Below are 15,116 nucleotides of genomic sequence, written 5' to 3'. Positions count from 1 at the left end.
TATAAATTATGAAAAATAAAAAAATAAAATAAATAAATAAATTATAGGGGGAAAGTGGATCCTCTTAAGGCAATTGAAATGATTCACTCTGCTCTGTGATTCATCTCATAGTTCCTTTTTAAATGGCCCTTACAGGATAGCAGGGATCATATAGATCTTCTAGTCTAGCCCCCTGATCAAGCAGGAGATCCTATACCATTCCAGGCAAAGGGTTGTCCAATTTCTTCTGAAAAACATCCCATCTTGGAGCACCCACAACTTCTGAAAGCAAACCATTCCACCGATTAATTGGCCACACTCTGAATGCATATTATTGCAGCTGACATTTGCATCAACATATAAATCCCCTGTTTCAGAAAATGGAGGGGCTGTTGAAGGAACTATATGAAGAGATAACAAAAGTTCTTGAGTTCTCTACAAAGTGAGAATCTATTAAGGCACGGAGGGTTTTTTTTCCCCCTGTAGTGAAATCAGGGATCCCTTAGGCAAATGCATTGACATGGATTCAGTCAATGCTAGCAATACTGAAAGGATTCTACATTGCTCCAAAAGTGCCTCACAAAATACTGTAAAAACCAACTCTTGGCATTTAAGACCCCATGCACCAGAGGCCCCAAATTTAGTTGTATTAACAGGTGAGCCAGGGAAAGGTCTGCTGTGACCAATTAATAGCCTCCTTTGGGCTTTTCCTTTGGGGATGCCTTGAACGAACCCTTTCAGCTGCCATTTTTGGAGTGACATGCGCTAAGCCAGCTGGAAAACTGCCCTCCAGTAGTATTGTTACAACTCAGAATTTGTGCAAATCCTTTAGCAAACATCTTCTCATATGAGGGCATGAATGAAGCTGAAGGACCCGTTCCTTGCTTCTCATAGTCAACAGAGGAAGAGGTCAGATTGACTTGAAAGCAGGAAGAGATTGCCTGTCTTCAAGTCAAATCCAGCCTCCAAAATGATCCAGGTTCTCTTGGTAACCATATGCTTAGCAGTTTTTCCTTATCAAGGTAAGATGTTCTCTTTGGTTCCCTTGTTCAGATTCTCACTGCTATGTTGGTGGATTTTGTTTTGGGTTTTATTTTTGACAATTAACCTAAATTTGCTCCACTTCAGTTTCTACAGATTTAGCAAAAGAATGGTCTCAAGGATCACATTTGTTCTAAATTGACATAAATGGTTTCTTGGTATTTGCTTAAATTTTGTCAAGCCACAAGCAGATCCTAAGAAAGAAAAGTCCTAAGATCTTCAGAAGAAAGGCACATTCAAGTTGGAGAGAATGTTTTTCAATAATGTGAGTTTTAAAAAAAGAATTCAAATACTGAAGAAGAGAGAGAGACAGAGTTTGTGGCAAAAAAATTTCAAAAAGCAAAATGTTAAAGAAAAATAAAGTGTTTTCGGTTTTAATTTTCTTTCAATAGGTCAATTAGACATCCTGTAATTAAACATGCATAATATTCAGACAAACAAAAGCTAGTGCTATTGTTGTTACAGAGAATCTTCAAACTATAGTCAAGATAATATGACACTAACTTTTCTCACTGCAAGATTTTGAATTATTTTAAATTATTTCTTCCCTCCTTTCCTTTTACTCTGCAGAAAACCAGGGAGGTTCCCTTCTGAAATTCTTCCCAAGTTCTGCTTCCTTTTGTGGGCTGAGATACTTATTCCATGCCAGTTGACCAGTCTATGGCTCTTCTTCCTGTCTCCCAAGTCATTCCCACATATCATTACAAACAACAATACTCAACTGATTCAGAAATTGCCAAACACAATTAAGGGTTATAGACTCACTGCCATAGCCCTGGTTTTTCTTTCTTTCTTTGTTTGTTTTTTTAAAAAATAGCAAGGAAAGATGGAGATGGCCTTACTAGCAATAATTCATGGAGAACAATATAGGAAAGAAGAAAGGGAGATGGAAGGGAAATTGCTGCTTATTCTGTGCTCTAAGCAAGAGAGGAATAGTAAGCTTCCTTGCTAGTAGGTGGAATTGAACCCCTCCCATGATTCTGGGAGCACCAGGTACAAATGGGTAGTACATAAATAGTTATGAGGAAGATGTATTCTTTTGTCTGGGGCTGCCCATCAGTCTGAAAATACACATTTCCAGGGCCAAATGCTAGTGGGTTTTTTCTCTCTCTCCCTCTGTCTCTGTCTCACTTCTGTAGGTGTTTGGCTAGCAGTTTCTTTCCCATGCCCTGTGGTTGTTGATATTTGAGTTTATTCTTTTATTTCCACTTGCAACTATAAGCATAACTTTACCCCTTCCCTTCCATTAATCTGCTAACAAATTTTGGTCTCAATTGTGATTGTACATCGAAGAGTACCTGCAGGTATCAGACTGCCATGTTTACAAAATGAGTTAAGGAACAAATATCAGTTGACCATGCAATGTCCATATGGGGACCAACTCTAAATTGTTCAGCTATTGGTCTAATTCTGAAATCACTACATTATTTACATGTTGTTAGGTGCTCCAGTGATAATTATGATGCTGTGCGCTGTCCATAGATTCTTTTAAAAATGAAAGAAAGGAAAGTCAGCAAAACTATTAGGATGGCAGTGAAATAGCAGTTCAACTGAAAGGAATTACTAATAAGCTGCATAACAAGCTAAGTTTGCCTAGCTTTTAACTAACGGATATGCTAAACCATAATGCAGTATGGTTTACTGAATTGTATGAATCAGATTATTGTGATTTACAGTTTCTCGTGTTATCCTTATCACTCAGTGCACAAACTTGCAGATTGGTTGAGATTATTTATTTATTTCTTTCTGATTATTCAAGCTCCAAAATGTTTCTTTTGCACCTGCCCAAAGCAATGCCTCTAGTTAGATTTCCAGCTCCCAAAAATGATTCAGCAAATTGCCTTCCCAGAGAAAATCTGGATTTCTGTGCTGTGTCCCACTAGAAAAAGATTCCATTCTTCACTGATAACTGAATAACAAATTGTTTTGTGGATGTGAGAATGGTAGAATAACATCCCAAAGTAAACTAAATCTTCTTTTCTTTTTCCTTACAAAGGGAGCTCTATAATCCTGGAATCTGGGAACGTTAATGATTATGAAGTCGTGTATCCACGAAAAGTCACTGCATTGCCCCAAAGAGCAGTTCAGCCAAAGGTAAGAAAAAGATCTTTGTTTCATCAACAAATTATTTCTTGTCAGCCCACAGAAAGTTTGATATTCCTTTGGTGCCATCTAATGGTTATCTGGATTTTGCATTGCAATCTACCGGTATGTTCCTGCTTGAATTATTTATGTATTAATTAAACAAATTTATATGGCCGCCCAGTTCACACAAAATTGAGGAGACTCATGGCAATTTACAAACAGAATTTCCTAATATGTATAGGTTAGTATAACTCATAAAGTGTTGGGAGACCCGCAGCCGTTCAGTAAAGAGGGATCAAGTACAGAATTAGCCTTGAGTCACATCACAGCTGCAACAGATCCAGGACTGACATCCTCTCCCCCCCCCCAGGAAATTTCATTAAAGCTTATCTATCTGTTCTGAAGAGAAGGGAAGCAGCCTAGGGAGATTCCTGTATTATAGGCAGAATACAGTAAAGTACTTAATTTAAACTCTGCATGTCTACATGCATCACTTAGAAATATAAAAGATGTGTTTCTAGGGGAAGATGGTTTGGTGGTTACAACTCAAGATTAGTTCTAAGAACCAGATTCATGTCTATCACTGGATGACTTTTGAGTCAATCTCTCTGTCCCAGCTCAACCTCATTCACCAAGATATTCAATTAGAGAATGAGATCTTGAATTTATGCAGGAAAGTTAATTTAAGATCTTACAGTTCAAAGCACCAGATGAAATACTCTAAATCTAATAAATAATTTGGCTATGGCAAATTATTCATTAGATTTAAATTGATACAGGTGTAGAGTTGTCAAGAGAGTACATACTTTATTTGCCTATTTTTTAAAAAAATAAACCCTGAATTCTTTGCTTTTCAGTATGAAGACACCATGCAATATGAATTTAAGGTGAATGGAGAGCCAGTGGTCCTTCACCTGGAAAAAAATAAGTATGTTAACTCAGTTCTTTTTCTTAAGTTCATTTGGACAATGTGGAAAATGTATATTCCTGGACACAATATAGGAGAAATAATAATTGCATTCCTTTCTTTGGAAATTAACACTAAACTAAATGTTACTGTGTAGGAAAAATGGATATAGATATTGAGCATGTTAATTATATCTTACCTCAGAACTGAGATTTTTTTTACTCATGCTTTCCTGTAGTACACTGCTCGACCATAACAATTTTTATCAAAGATGAACCATTCAAGGCTCATAACCTTTATCACTTGAATTAACTAGGTTAGTTGTGAAATATTGCAGAGATTTAAAAATGATTGTTTATGCTTCTTTACAGACAGTCCGTCAATCTGAATAACATTTCCTACGAGACCTACATAGCTGATCAAGTTACATCAGAATTTATATGTTAAAGCAGGAAAGGCAGGAAATGTCATGTCCTTTTAAGGCCCAAAAGGTGACATGACCGAAACAAGCCCCGATTTCACTACACTTTTTTTTAAAGAATGCCATATGAGTCTTCTCAGAGGCGTTCCATTTCAACTGTAAATCAAGATATGAATATACTGCTCCCCTTTATAGACCAAGCAGTTTCATCAGACTGTTGCATAGACCAGAAGAATAAAAAGAAGACGCAATAGAAAATGTCTTCTCCTGGTCAATCATTCTCCTCTCTGAGCCTTGATGAAGAGAATTGCACAGCTTCCTTGGTGTAAATCTCTATCCTCGGGTGAATCTAGTATGCGCAGCCCTCCTCTTAAATAGCCATGGGATTGAAATACCTGCTCCATTCTTTTGATACCAAACAAGATGCTTACATTTCCACTATACAGTAGTTGTGAACTTATTATAAAATTATCTCAGTCTTACTTAATTCCTGACATAGATATTCTCTTCTTTGCAGAGGACTTTTTTCAAAAGATTACAGCGAGACTCATTATTCCCCTGATGGCAGAGAAATTACAACATACCCCTCGGTTGAGGTAGGGTCTTACTTTTAAGAGTGTTGCTTTTAGGAAGTAAATTGAAGCAAATGTTTGTGCACAATATTACAAATATACAAGAACGACACCAGGCTACTCAAATAAGGAGGGCTGTATATGTATGAAGTATCTTATATTGATATGTTCTTATAAGGATGTATGGATTGTTAAATCCAGATTGTTTTACTCATTGAATTACCATGGCAGTATTTCAATCATCCAGTTCTTTCCTACTGGTTAAAAGCCAGCATTTTGGGGAGTGAATTTCACAAATAGATTTATTATGAGAACATCAGGTTTATAAGATCTATATTTTTATTTTGAAATCAGACTACAGGGATACATGCAAAGTCTTTTATTTGTAATACCAAAAGTGATAACAATTCACTTTGCTCCTATACAGAAATCCATAAAATATCTTTCACATTAAAAGGGTTCAGAACATGGCCTGCCAACTGCAAAAAAATGACAGCACTAACATGCTTTGTGAAGTCCTTGGCTCCTTGCTCCCAAATTGATCTAAATGTGCATCCTCTGTCTCCAAAAATTATCTACTTCTGGCTTAGCATCTTCAAAGGTCATACAAATTGCTCCTATTTAGTGTGAAACTGAAATCTCTTGATTTTAATGTCTACATGGATCCTGCTTCCAGATAATGCTAGGAATTATATCTCCCTGTATATTCTGAAACTTTCCTTGTGTGAGCTCAAGGAAATAATGACTATTTGGTATCATTAGTAAATGTGAATTTTTTCATACATTATGGTAAGATTTCAGAACGTAGGACAACCATCAAGTCTGAAAGTTTCTTCAGCAAATCCTGTGGTTCAGCACTAGAGTTGACCTCCAAGAACACATTTTATATTTGTATGTTAGTTGTCTGCCCAAAAGTTCTTAGCTTTGTGCCATCAGTGGGACTTACCCTGCAGTGTGACTTGATTTATGGAGACTTGCATTTATCTTATGTTCATTTTGCAACAATCAATATTAAGCAGGTCTTCTGTCCCCCTGAATCAAAATTTTCTGAATAATTGCTGTCTTAATATTTCATTGATGTGGTGGAATACATTGGAACTGTACTTCTGCTCATCAAATCACACTACAAACCAACTTTAACCAGTGTAGTCCTCTTGTCTCCCTCCAGGATCACTGCTATTATCATGGACGCATCCAGAATGATGCTGCCTCAACTGCAAGCATCAGTGCATGCAATGGTTTGAAGTAAGATAATCTCTAATCTTTTATTTATTTTATTAAGAATAATATACTGCTCTTGGAGTTGTCACAGTTAAAATGAAGGACATCAGTTTTTCATGCAAATGAGTTGGGTGTGATCCAAGACTTCTGCAGAATTAAGAAAGACTAAATCAGATGTGTCTAAAGGAGCTTCCAAGCCCCTGTCTCCTTTACATATAGGAAGTGATGTTACAGGTAGAGAAGATAAATAGGTTTCAGATTGCATACCTTGCTAGAAAGTGTACAGGAAGAGGCAAGCAGACTCTTCAGTTCTACCCAGAAACACTTTCTTGAGACACTCTGCACACCTTCTCCAGCCAGCTTGATATCTTAGCCACATAAAGATCCCAAAATTCAGAAGGTCCTTATCAATAGTCAGAATCAACGTCCTCTCAACATCTGTTACTGAAGGAAGGCACTAAAAGACCCCATTTGAACAGAGTCTGTGTCCATGCAGTGGAAGAATAAATGAAAAGATGGAACATAAAAGAAAAACAACAGAATAATAAAGGAAAAACAGAATGATAAGAAACTTTATTTTTTAAACATCCTAGGAAATATGCAATATTGGATTCAATGCCAAAGTATTTTCAAACAAAGACTGTACAGATATTTCGTGGTTGTATTGAGTATGTGAAATCTCTTATATCTTTCTGTTCATAGCTGTATCTTTGAGATGTATGAGAAAGCGATAAGAGTGCTGAGTAAAGAAAATAAAAAATTCAGTGGGTGTTAAGAAGGGATTCAGAAACACATAGAATGGTTAGTTAAAAATGGGTCTCAGAGCTGAGTTTCATTACCCAACTGGCTAACATCATCAGTGCAGGTTATCTCTGAACTAACAATATTCTATTCTGTTGCTTCTCCATCTCTGATCACCCTTTCCCACATTGTTTTACAGAGGACATTTCAAGCTTCAAGGGGAGATGTACCTTATGGAACCTTTGAAGTTTTCTGACAGTGAAGCCCATGCAGTCTACAAATATGAAAACGTAGAAAAAGAGGACGAGGCCTCCAAAATGTGTGGGGTAACCGAGACTAATTGGGAATCAGATGAGCCCATCAAAGAGGACTCTCAGTCAAATCTTACTCCTGCAGTAAGTCTCATAGTAAACATAGTTTGAGAACCGGGATTCATTCACTTGTTTCTAAAATGTAAAGTAAGAGAGAAATTCTTTGGGGAAGGGGTGATTAGATAGAATTCCAAAGGGAGGACCCCCCATTTCTATTTTTTTTATTCTAGCCATGTTATAAAAGAAATAATGGGAACTTGATGAACAGAAAATACATGTTTTAGGCTTATAACATTTTCTTTGGTCATACAGATTTGAATCAAAATGGATTTAAATGAATCTCCAAATCATCTCCACTTTCTAAGTCAATTCTGAAAAGTAATTTAAATTATCAATTTGGATGCCTCTTTTATGCATGCAGAGAGGACTTGGGATAGGGGGAGAAACTGGTTTGAAATATTTAACAGTTTTGAGATGTCTGATAAAACCATTACATAATCTTGACTCCATTTTCCAATTTGATTTGAATCATCAAGTTGAATTGATGTAATGACTGAATGAAAAGTGCCAAATTGAATCTGGTCACAATTGACCCTCATACTCCCAATATTTTCCTCCTTTACTGGAGGAACAAAAATTAGAAAACAAAATGTTGCATCCAAAGTGACAGTTCATTCCTTCCTTTGAATGGCAAACGTTGAAACTGCCTGATACATATCTAGAAGTTCAAAATCTCAAGTTTTTTTTATTAAAATTGACATGGAACAAATGTGGTTGTTACAATGGAATACCAAAAGACAAGTGAAGATTTGATTGTGAAGTTTGGTTTGCCTTTTGGCTTCAGTGTTTCTAGCAATTCAAGTTTCTTTATCCTCAGCAAGTTGTGGTTATTTATGTTTAATTGGTTCTTAATTGGTCCTCTATCTTGAATGTCCTTTTCTCAATGTCAGGTCATCATCACTTTATTCAAACTGGATCTTGTGCAGCAGAGTTAAGAAAGTGGCTGTCAGAGAGCAAGGAGAGAAATTGCACTCTGGAATTGGCAATTTGGCCTTGTAGTTCTGTGTGCTGAAAAAACACGAGTACACTTTCCTAGGGAAAGAAGCAAGTAACGCACCCTCACACATTCAGGTCTTAGCATAAGTCTACTTCCTGAGCAATCTGGGTCCTCCAGTGGTGGAATCTAACAGGGGAATGCAGGAGGGAGGGGCTCTTTCCCAGGGAAACAAGAGGCAGATCAGCAATGAGTCCTTGGATGGCAGAAAGAAGCCCCGAAGGGATCCTCCCTAAAACCTTCACAGGGTGTATCTCATGGTTACACACAGTGTGCTTTAGTCTGGCAAGATTCCTGTCTATACGAGAACAGCAATAAAGAAAATACTCTGAGCAATTAACTATGTTTTCTTGTTCCTTGTGGCTGAGAAGTCTGAAACAATATTTCAGTAATTGTTTTAAAATTACATGAAAAGAAAGGTACGATTCTTTGGCCATTTAGAGTGAGTTCAGTGACACAAAATGTCTGATTGCCTCCCCTTACCTTGTCTTTGATGCGTAGTGTGATATGATTGCAGGCAAGGTCTAATTGGTTCCATAGCATGACCACATCACCGTGTTTCTCACGTGATTGGTTGGGATCCTTTGTTTGAGAAGGAAAAGGAAAGGTGAGAAAGTCATTGGAGCATCATTTAGACAGGCTGAAAAACAGGTCAAAGAGAGCAATTTTCTCATATGCCTGTTCTTATTCCTATTAAATTTGGTTCAGAATTAGGTATTCATATATACCTTTATCTTTAAATGTAGGCATCATAAATTCCAAAAACAGATTAACTGGAAACAAGTGCCACACCTTATTAATACAAAGAAAGTGAATTTTTTTAAGGTGACCACTTTTGTTTGTGCTTGAGAATCCATTGCATAATGTACTTTTTCCTCAAAACTTTGTCAGCACTTTTTCTAAGTCAGAATTCCCCAACCTTTCCTATTTTGTGGACAAGTGGTGGGGAGGAGATGGTTCCACATGAGCAGCGGGGTCATGCGTGCACCCAGCTCTATTTGTGTGAGCAGTGGGCACACGCACCCACTCATGCAAATGGAGCACACCCACCCATGCTTGCTCACCGGTCATGCAAGTGGAGATGCAGGCGCTCACCCGCAACTTCCATGCCCCCATTCCGAAGGGCTCAAGGCCCAGGGCTAAAATTTTAACAAGCTGTCTCCCTATAAATGTCTTCTTGAAAGAACCAATATTTCTGAAAGTTGACCAGAGAGTAAAACAAGCATTTTCTGATTATCTGATGATGACCATCATTTTTGTTGGCTGCTGGGAGCAACATGTCTAAACAGCCTTTTGTTTATTGTTCTGTTTAGCAACAAACATACTTGGATGCCAAAAAATACGTTGAGTTTATCATAGTTGTGGACCATGGAATGGTAAGTATCCTGGATATCTTTCCATTTTATTTCTGCATTGAGCACAGCATTTTGTTTCTGCCTTTTTTAATGTGGGCATTTTTGAAGAGATTAATAAACATCCTAACTGGCTTTCTCTTAAAATGTACTTTATCATAAACTTTGATATTTTTTGTTATTGGATCCAACCAATATTTACAAAGTTAAGAGTCATTTGTAAATATATTCTAATTTGCACATTTTTTCTTCCTGGATTCCATTTAAATTTATTTTTATCCCACACTGGTTAAACAGTTCTGTAGGTTTCTTTGAAACATTCCTGCACTCTTTGTTTGTCCAAATTGACAACACAAGAAGAAAAAGATGTATAGTGAAAAATGCTTATCTCACACATCTCTGAACATGGAAATATAGCATCCAATTTAGGAAAACATTTCAGTAGGCTGATCAAAATTTTCTCCAACCAGGAAAAAAGCCCATGTATGCTGCTGAAAAGTTAAAAACCTTAATATATTAATGGTACAAATGTAGATTAAAAAATCAGCACAAAAGAATTATTTGGACTGCTTGGATAAAAATTATTATTACATCAACAAATTCAATGATCCTTTCACTGATATGTTCTTTCTCTCCCTCCTTCTTTCCCTTCTTCCTATAATTATGATCTCATCTTAACATTTTTATCTTTTATGTAGGTCACAAAATACAAAGGCGATTTAAAAAAGATAAAAACAAGAATGTATGAACTTGTCAACATTATGAATGAGGTAAGAGGACAAGGCAAATATTATTTCACTTGTTGATTTTAAACTTCTCTCAGCCCCAGCCCAGATTTTCACTGTGTTCACACAACACACTTAACCAGGTAAAGAAAGAGAAGATGGATTTCTACAAGAATGCTATCTTTATTGGCTTTGAGTGAGTTAAAACTAGGTAATTTGGCCAGCTGATGATCCAGCATGTGAGGCCATCCCAGAAAATGGGTTATTTCAGTTACTAGGTTAATAAGCCTCTTATGGGAATATAGCCACTGTGTTGGGAGGATGCAAATTCAAAAGTGTTGCAAGAATTCAATCAGGACTATATCTGTAGCTGGATTCTTTCAGGCTGTGGTTAATGGTTCTGAATTGGGAGATTAGAAAGAGATGGACAGAGACTTCTGGTTTGTTGCTGTGGCTGCCGCAGACATTTGGAAGGCAAGCTCCGTCTTCCGCATTCTTTTTCGCTCCACTGGTGGACCCTGGAAAGGGTCAAAAATCGCCCTGTAGGGGTGACGAGCAAGGAGGGAACCCGCTCTTGATTGCAGGAGGGTGGCAGCCCTTCTGCTCGATCTGGGGCAGCCCTCCAAACTGGCAGAGGAAAGACTGGCCATAGTAATATGGCCAATCATTAGGCTGCAGACAGCCGAAGTCAAACTTACTACCAAGCACTTCAAAAGCAACGCAGATGAAACTGGGTGAGATCTGATCTCTTCTTTACTCTAAGTACTTTCTCTTGCTGTAAAAGCTACCTGAAGTATCTTTCCCCCTGTGAGGAGAGAGGGAAGGGAATTTCTATTCTACCCTCTAAGAATAGCGGCATCTGACTACCCTGGGGAATTAAAGCATTAAAAGAACAACTTTAATCTAATTGGATTTATATGTTCTTGATACTTGGGGACCAAATTTTTTCCTATTTTTATTTTACTCTTGTTTTTAATCTACAAAAAAGAAATAAAATTGGAAAAAGGACTATAAAAATTTTGGACTCAAAAAACCTTAAATGGCATTGGTGACATCTTGTGGTGATGTTTGATACTACAAATTGTTATTTCCTAAAAGAGACTTGGCTCAAAGCCCAGACCTGAGATAAGACTTTTCTGACCTTGGCACCACCTGTGAGAGACTTAGCTATAAGAGTACAGCTGAGTGGCATAACTGGCCTACTTGAACTGTGAATGTAAACCTTTATTGACTCTCAGATTTATAAGTGAGAAACTGTTTTCCTATCTCTTCATTTGAGGAATATTGGTCACTATATGAGATGTTGAAATACCTTGGATTATAAAATCTTGCTTCACAAACAACTTCTACTAGAAAGACTATTTATAAACATGTGAAAGAGATGGATGAAGACCAGGAAAAGATCCTTTCCATGTTGAAAGCAATACATGAAACCATTCTTTTAGCTTGTGATAAAATAAGACTTAACATAAAAGGTCAAGATGCCAGCTTAGATACACAAACCCAAACTTTGACTATAATCAAAGAACCAACAATGCAGAAGATAACAGAAGAAGTGGGACAATCAAATATTAAGACAGAGGACTCAATTGACCAACAAATACAGCTGATGGAAAATCCAGAAAAGGAAGTGACAACACTAAAAATGGAAATGACTTTCTATATAAACCAGAAGAAATTTGAAAAAGAAGAACAGATTGAATGGAAGACAAACATATCAGGGCAAGCATGGGGAATTGGAATAACAGGGAGACAACATAACAAATACAAATGGGCTAGTCCTTCCAAAAAATGACAATTAAATGGTCTCCTTTAATTTAAATAAAATATATAATAATAGAGGGAGATCTATTTGATGATCTAAAAGCACTGATATGGAAGCCTAATTGGCAAAGGAAGAAAGCCAGAATAAGGTTAAATAAAATTGGGGTTTTGACTTATTAGAGGGGATTTCATATTATTAATTAGAGATTTAAAGGGAGAAGTTGAAATAAGGGGAATTCTGGTCATTAGATTCAAAATACTTGGAAATTAGTTGAAAATAAGGACTTTATCTGTTTAATATTTAAAAATTAGACCTAAAAGGAAAAAGAAAATCAATTATTATGAATATGTTTGATTTATTGATTAACCCAAGTAATATACATAATGGTTTTGATTTATCAAAGGGAATATTGTATTATTAAGTAGATGATTTAATATGGTGGGAAATAAATAACTCTTAGGAAATAAAACAAGATTACATTCAAATAGATAAAATGTGTATTTTGGATATTAGATTTTGTTATGAATGGAGATAAGAGAAATCTTGGTTATAAATATAACCAAATAAATATAAATATCAAAGGTTAAATTGGAATGTTGATGAGAAACTAAAAATTGGGTAAAAATTAATAACAGGATATGGATTGTTTATGAAGATTGAATGTAATTAAGACATGTATAAGCTAAAAATTTATTGATAAATGTAATAATGATGTTTTTATTGAGTTGATATAATAAGAACTGCATGTCAAAGCAAGAACAACCAATGTACTAGTTTGAATACGAGACAGTAAATGTTAAGGGGAAAAGAGAAGAACTATTTGATGTTGCAACTTGAGATTTGTACTAAAGATTTTGTTATTGAACTATTGATTAACCCAGTCACCACATTGCTTTTTAATTACTTAAATGTAAAATTGGGAAATTAATAAAATATATTTTTTTAAAGAAAGAGATGGACAGAGTCAGCCTATTCTAAGCTCAGTTGATTATGAAACTGATCCCTGAGAAGAAACCTGGAGAGAGGAACTCAACTTGATGTGGATTGTGATACTTAGGAGGAGATACACTCCTATCACAGTCTTCTATTAGCCTTGTTTACATTTTCACTGTTGATGATCAGCTAGAAACAGGGAGAGAACAGGAAGATTGATGAGTCAACTCTCATCAACATTATTATTATTCCCCAATATATAGAGTCCTCAGTGCTGTCTGAGCTTGGTGGTTTCCTTGCAGACATTTCATTATCTGACTACTCCACATGAGTAAGCAAAGCAGCAAACTCAGAGAGCACCAAGGACTTCAACCTTGAGCTCCAGAGATTTCTCTGCTATTGATGCCTAGGTCTATTTTTTTTTAACCTGCCTGTAGAGGCCAATGTCGGTTGCTTTTTAATTTTGAAATGTTTTTCAAGGTTTACTTTTGTTTGAGTTTCTGACTGATGCCATGTCCACCTGACAGATTTGCATCCCTTTGAATATTCGTGTAGCATTGACTGGCCTAGTAATTTGGTTGGACAGAGATAAGATTAACGTGCAGTCAGCAGCAAATGTTACTTTGGCCTTATTTGGAGTCTGGAGAGCGACAGTCTTGCTGAAGCAGAGAAGTCATGATTGCGCTCAGTTATTCACGTACGTCTCACTGTGGGGAAAGGGAATGGGGGTGGCTGGGAGTGGAGGATAATGGGAAGGTTAGTGCTTGCACAGAGCTTTTGCTCTATGCTGTTTGCTTTAAACCATGTGTGAACTATGTTTCTGGGTCAAAGTCAACCACTTATTTTGTAAATAAGAGCTTTTTTGAGAAGTCATTGAATGATTGCAGGTGAAAAACTCAGCTTGATTTCATTTCACCTGGATTTAAAATTGAAACTCAAATGATTATCCTGGTATACTTTTGCTGTACTTACACATGCATTTTTAATTCAATTAAATAATGTTTTGGTTCCCATCGGCACCAACTCAATGAACACTTGCATTATACATTAGTAAACCAAGAATAAAGTAAAATAATAAAATACCCAATCTATATATGGTGCTTAGCAATGTGTGTGTGTGTGTGTGTGTGTGTGTTTCCCTGCCATTTCTAGGGGGTTGTGCTCAACTCTGATTCACAGCTGAAGAGCCAGCATTGTCCAAAGATGCTTCCATGGTCATGTGGCCTGCATGATCAAATGCCAAAAGCACGCGGAATGCTATTATCTTCCCCCAAATGGTACCTATTTATCTACTTATGTTTCTGTGCATTTGAACTGCTGGACTGGAGCTCACTGCATCAGGCAGAACTTGGGTCTCAAACTGTCCACCTTCCAGTCAACAAGCCCACTGTCTTAACTGCTCAGTTCCAGATACCATCATACCATAATTGTATGACAATACCAAATTGTATTGTCATACAATTTCATGAGTGAGAAAATGATATATTTCTTGTCTTATATCTATAAGATATTGCACAAATAACAATTGTGTTGTGAGGAATCTTACAGGATACTTGCATAACAAGTAGGTCTTATGAAATAGGGGCTAGATGGAGGGCAGATCTAAATACAAGAGAGAATATTAAAAAATAACAAAAAAAATCCATTTTATTTTTCCACAGATGTTGATTTGACTTTCCACCCAATCATCTTTCCCAAAACCATCTAGTCTGCAATAACCCCACAGCTAAATTGATAGACAAAATCTATTAAATAAATATGTATTTGGGGTTTGCATAGTTAACGGAATTAAATTAACCCAATGGGCTGCATTCAGACAACATGCTAACCCCTCTCCCCAACCTCATTCACGCTAACACCAGCCAGACTCACCATACAATGAAAATGCATCCTGAATATTTTTAACAGACCTGCTTAGTTAAATGGTTTCTGAGACTAGAGCCTAAAATGAATTCTAATGTTCTGAAAACTGGTAGTAACTGAGGACAGGTCGAGGGGTTTGCAGAAAG

General features: G+C 36.6%; 1 protein-coding gene across 1 annotated transcript in view; it reads left to right on the top strand.

The window, feature by feature from the left end:
- The first annotated feature begins 823 nt into the window (after positions 1-823).
- Positions 824-15,116, top strand: part of LOC107298285 (zinc metalloproteinase-disintegrin-like ACLD) — a 25,370-nt gene continuing 11,077 nt past the window's right edge. Inside the window, 9 exon segments of the mRNA XM_015827659.2 lie at positions 824-1,001; positions 3,017-3,114; positions 3,963-4,033; positions 4,951-5,029; positions 6,174-6,250; positions 7,167-7,362; positions 9,646-9,708; positions 10,383-10,454; positions 13,635-13,835. Of these exon segments, the coding sequence (XP_015683145.1) occupies positions 839-1,001; positions 3,017-3,114; positions 3,963-4,033; positions 4,951-5,029; positions 6,174-6,250; positions 7,167-7,362; positions 9,646-9,708; positions 10,383-10,454; positions 13,635-13,835 (1,020 nt within the window). The 5' untranslated portion in view covers positions 824-838.

Source organism: Protobothrops mucrosquamatus, unplaced genomic scaffold, assembly GCF_001527695.2.
Source record: "Protobothrops mucrosquamatus isolate PMUCROS unplaced genomic scaffold, P.Mucros_1.0 scaffold3846, whole genome shotgun sequence".
Taxonomy (NCBI): Eukaryota; Metazoa; Chordata; class Lepidosauria; order Squamata; family Viperidae; genus Protobothrops; species Protobothrops mucrosquamatus.
Note: the sequence above shows the minus strand (reverse complement) of the source record. Positions and strands in the feature narration are given on the sequence as shown.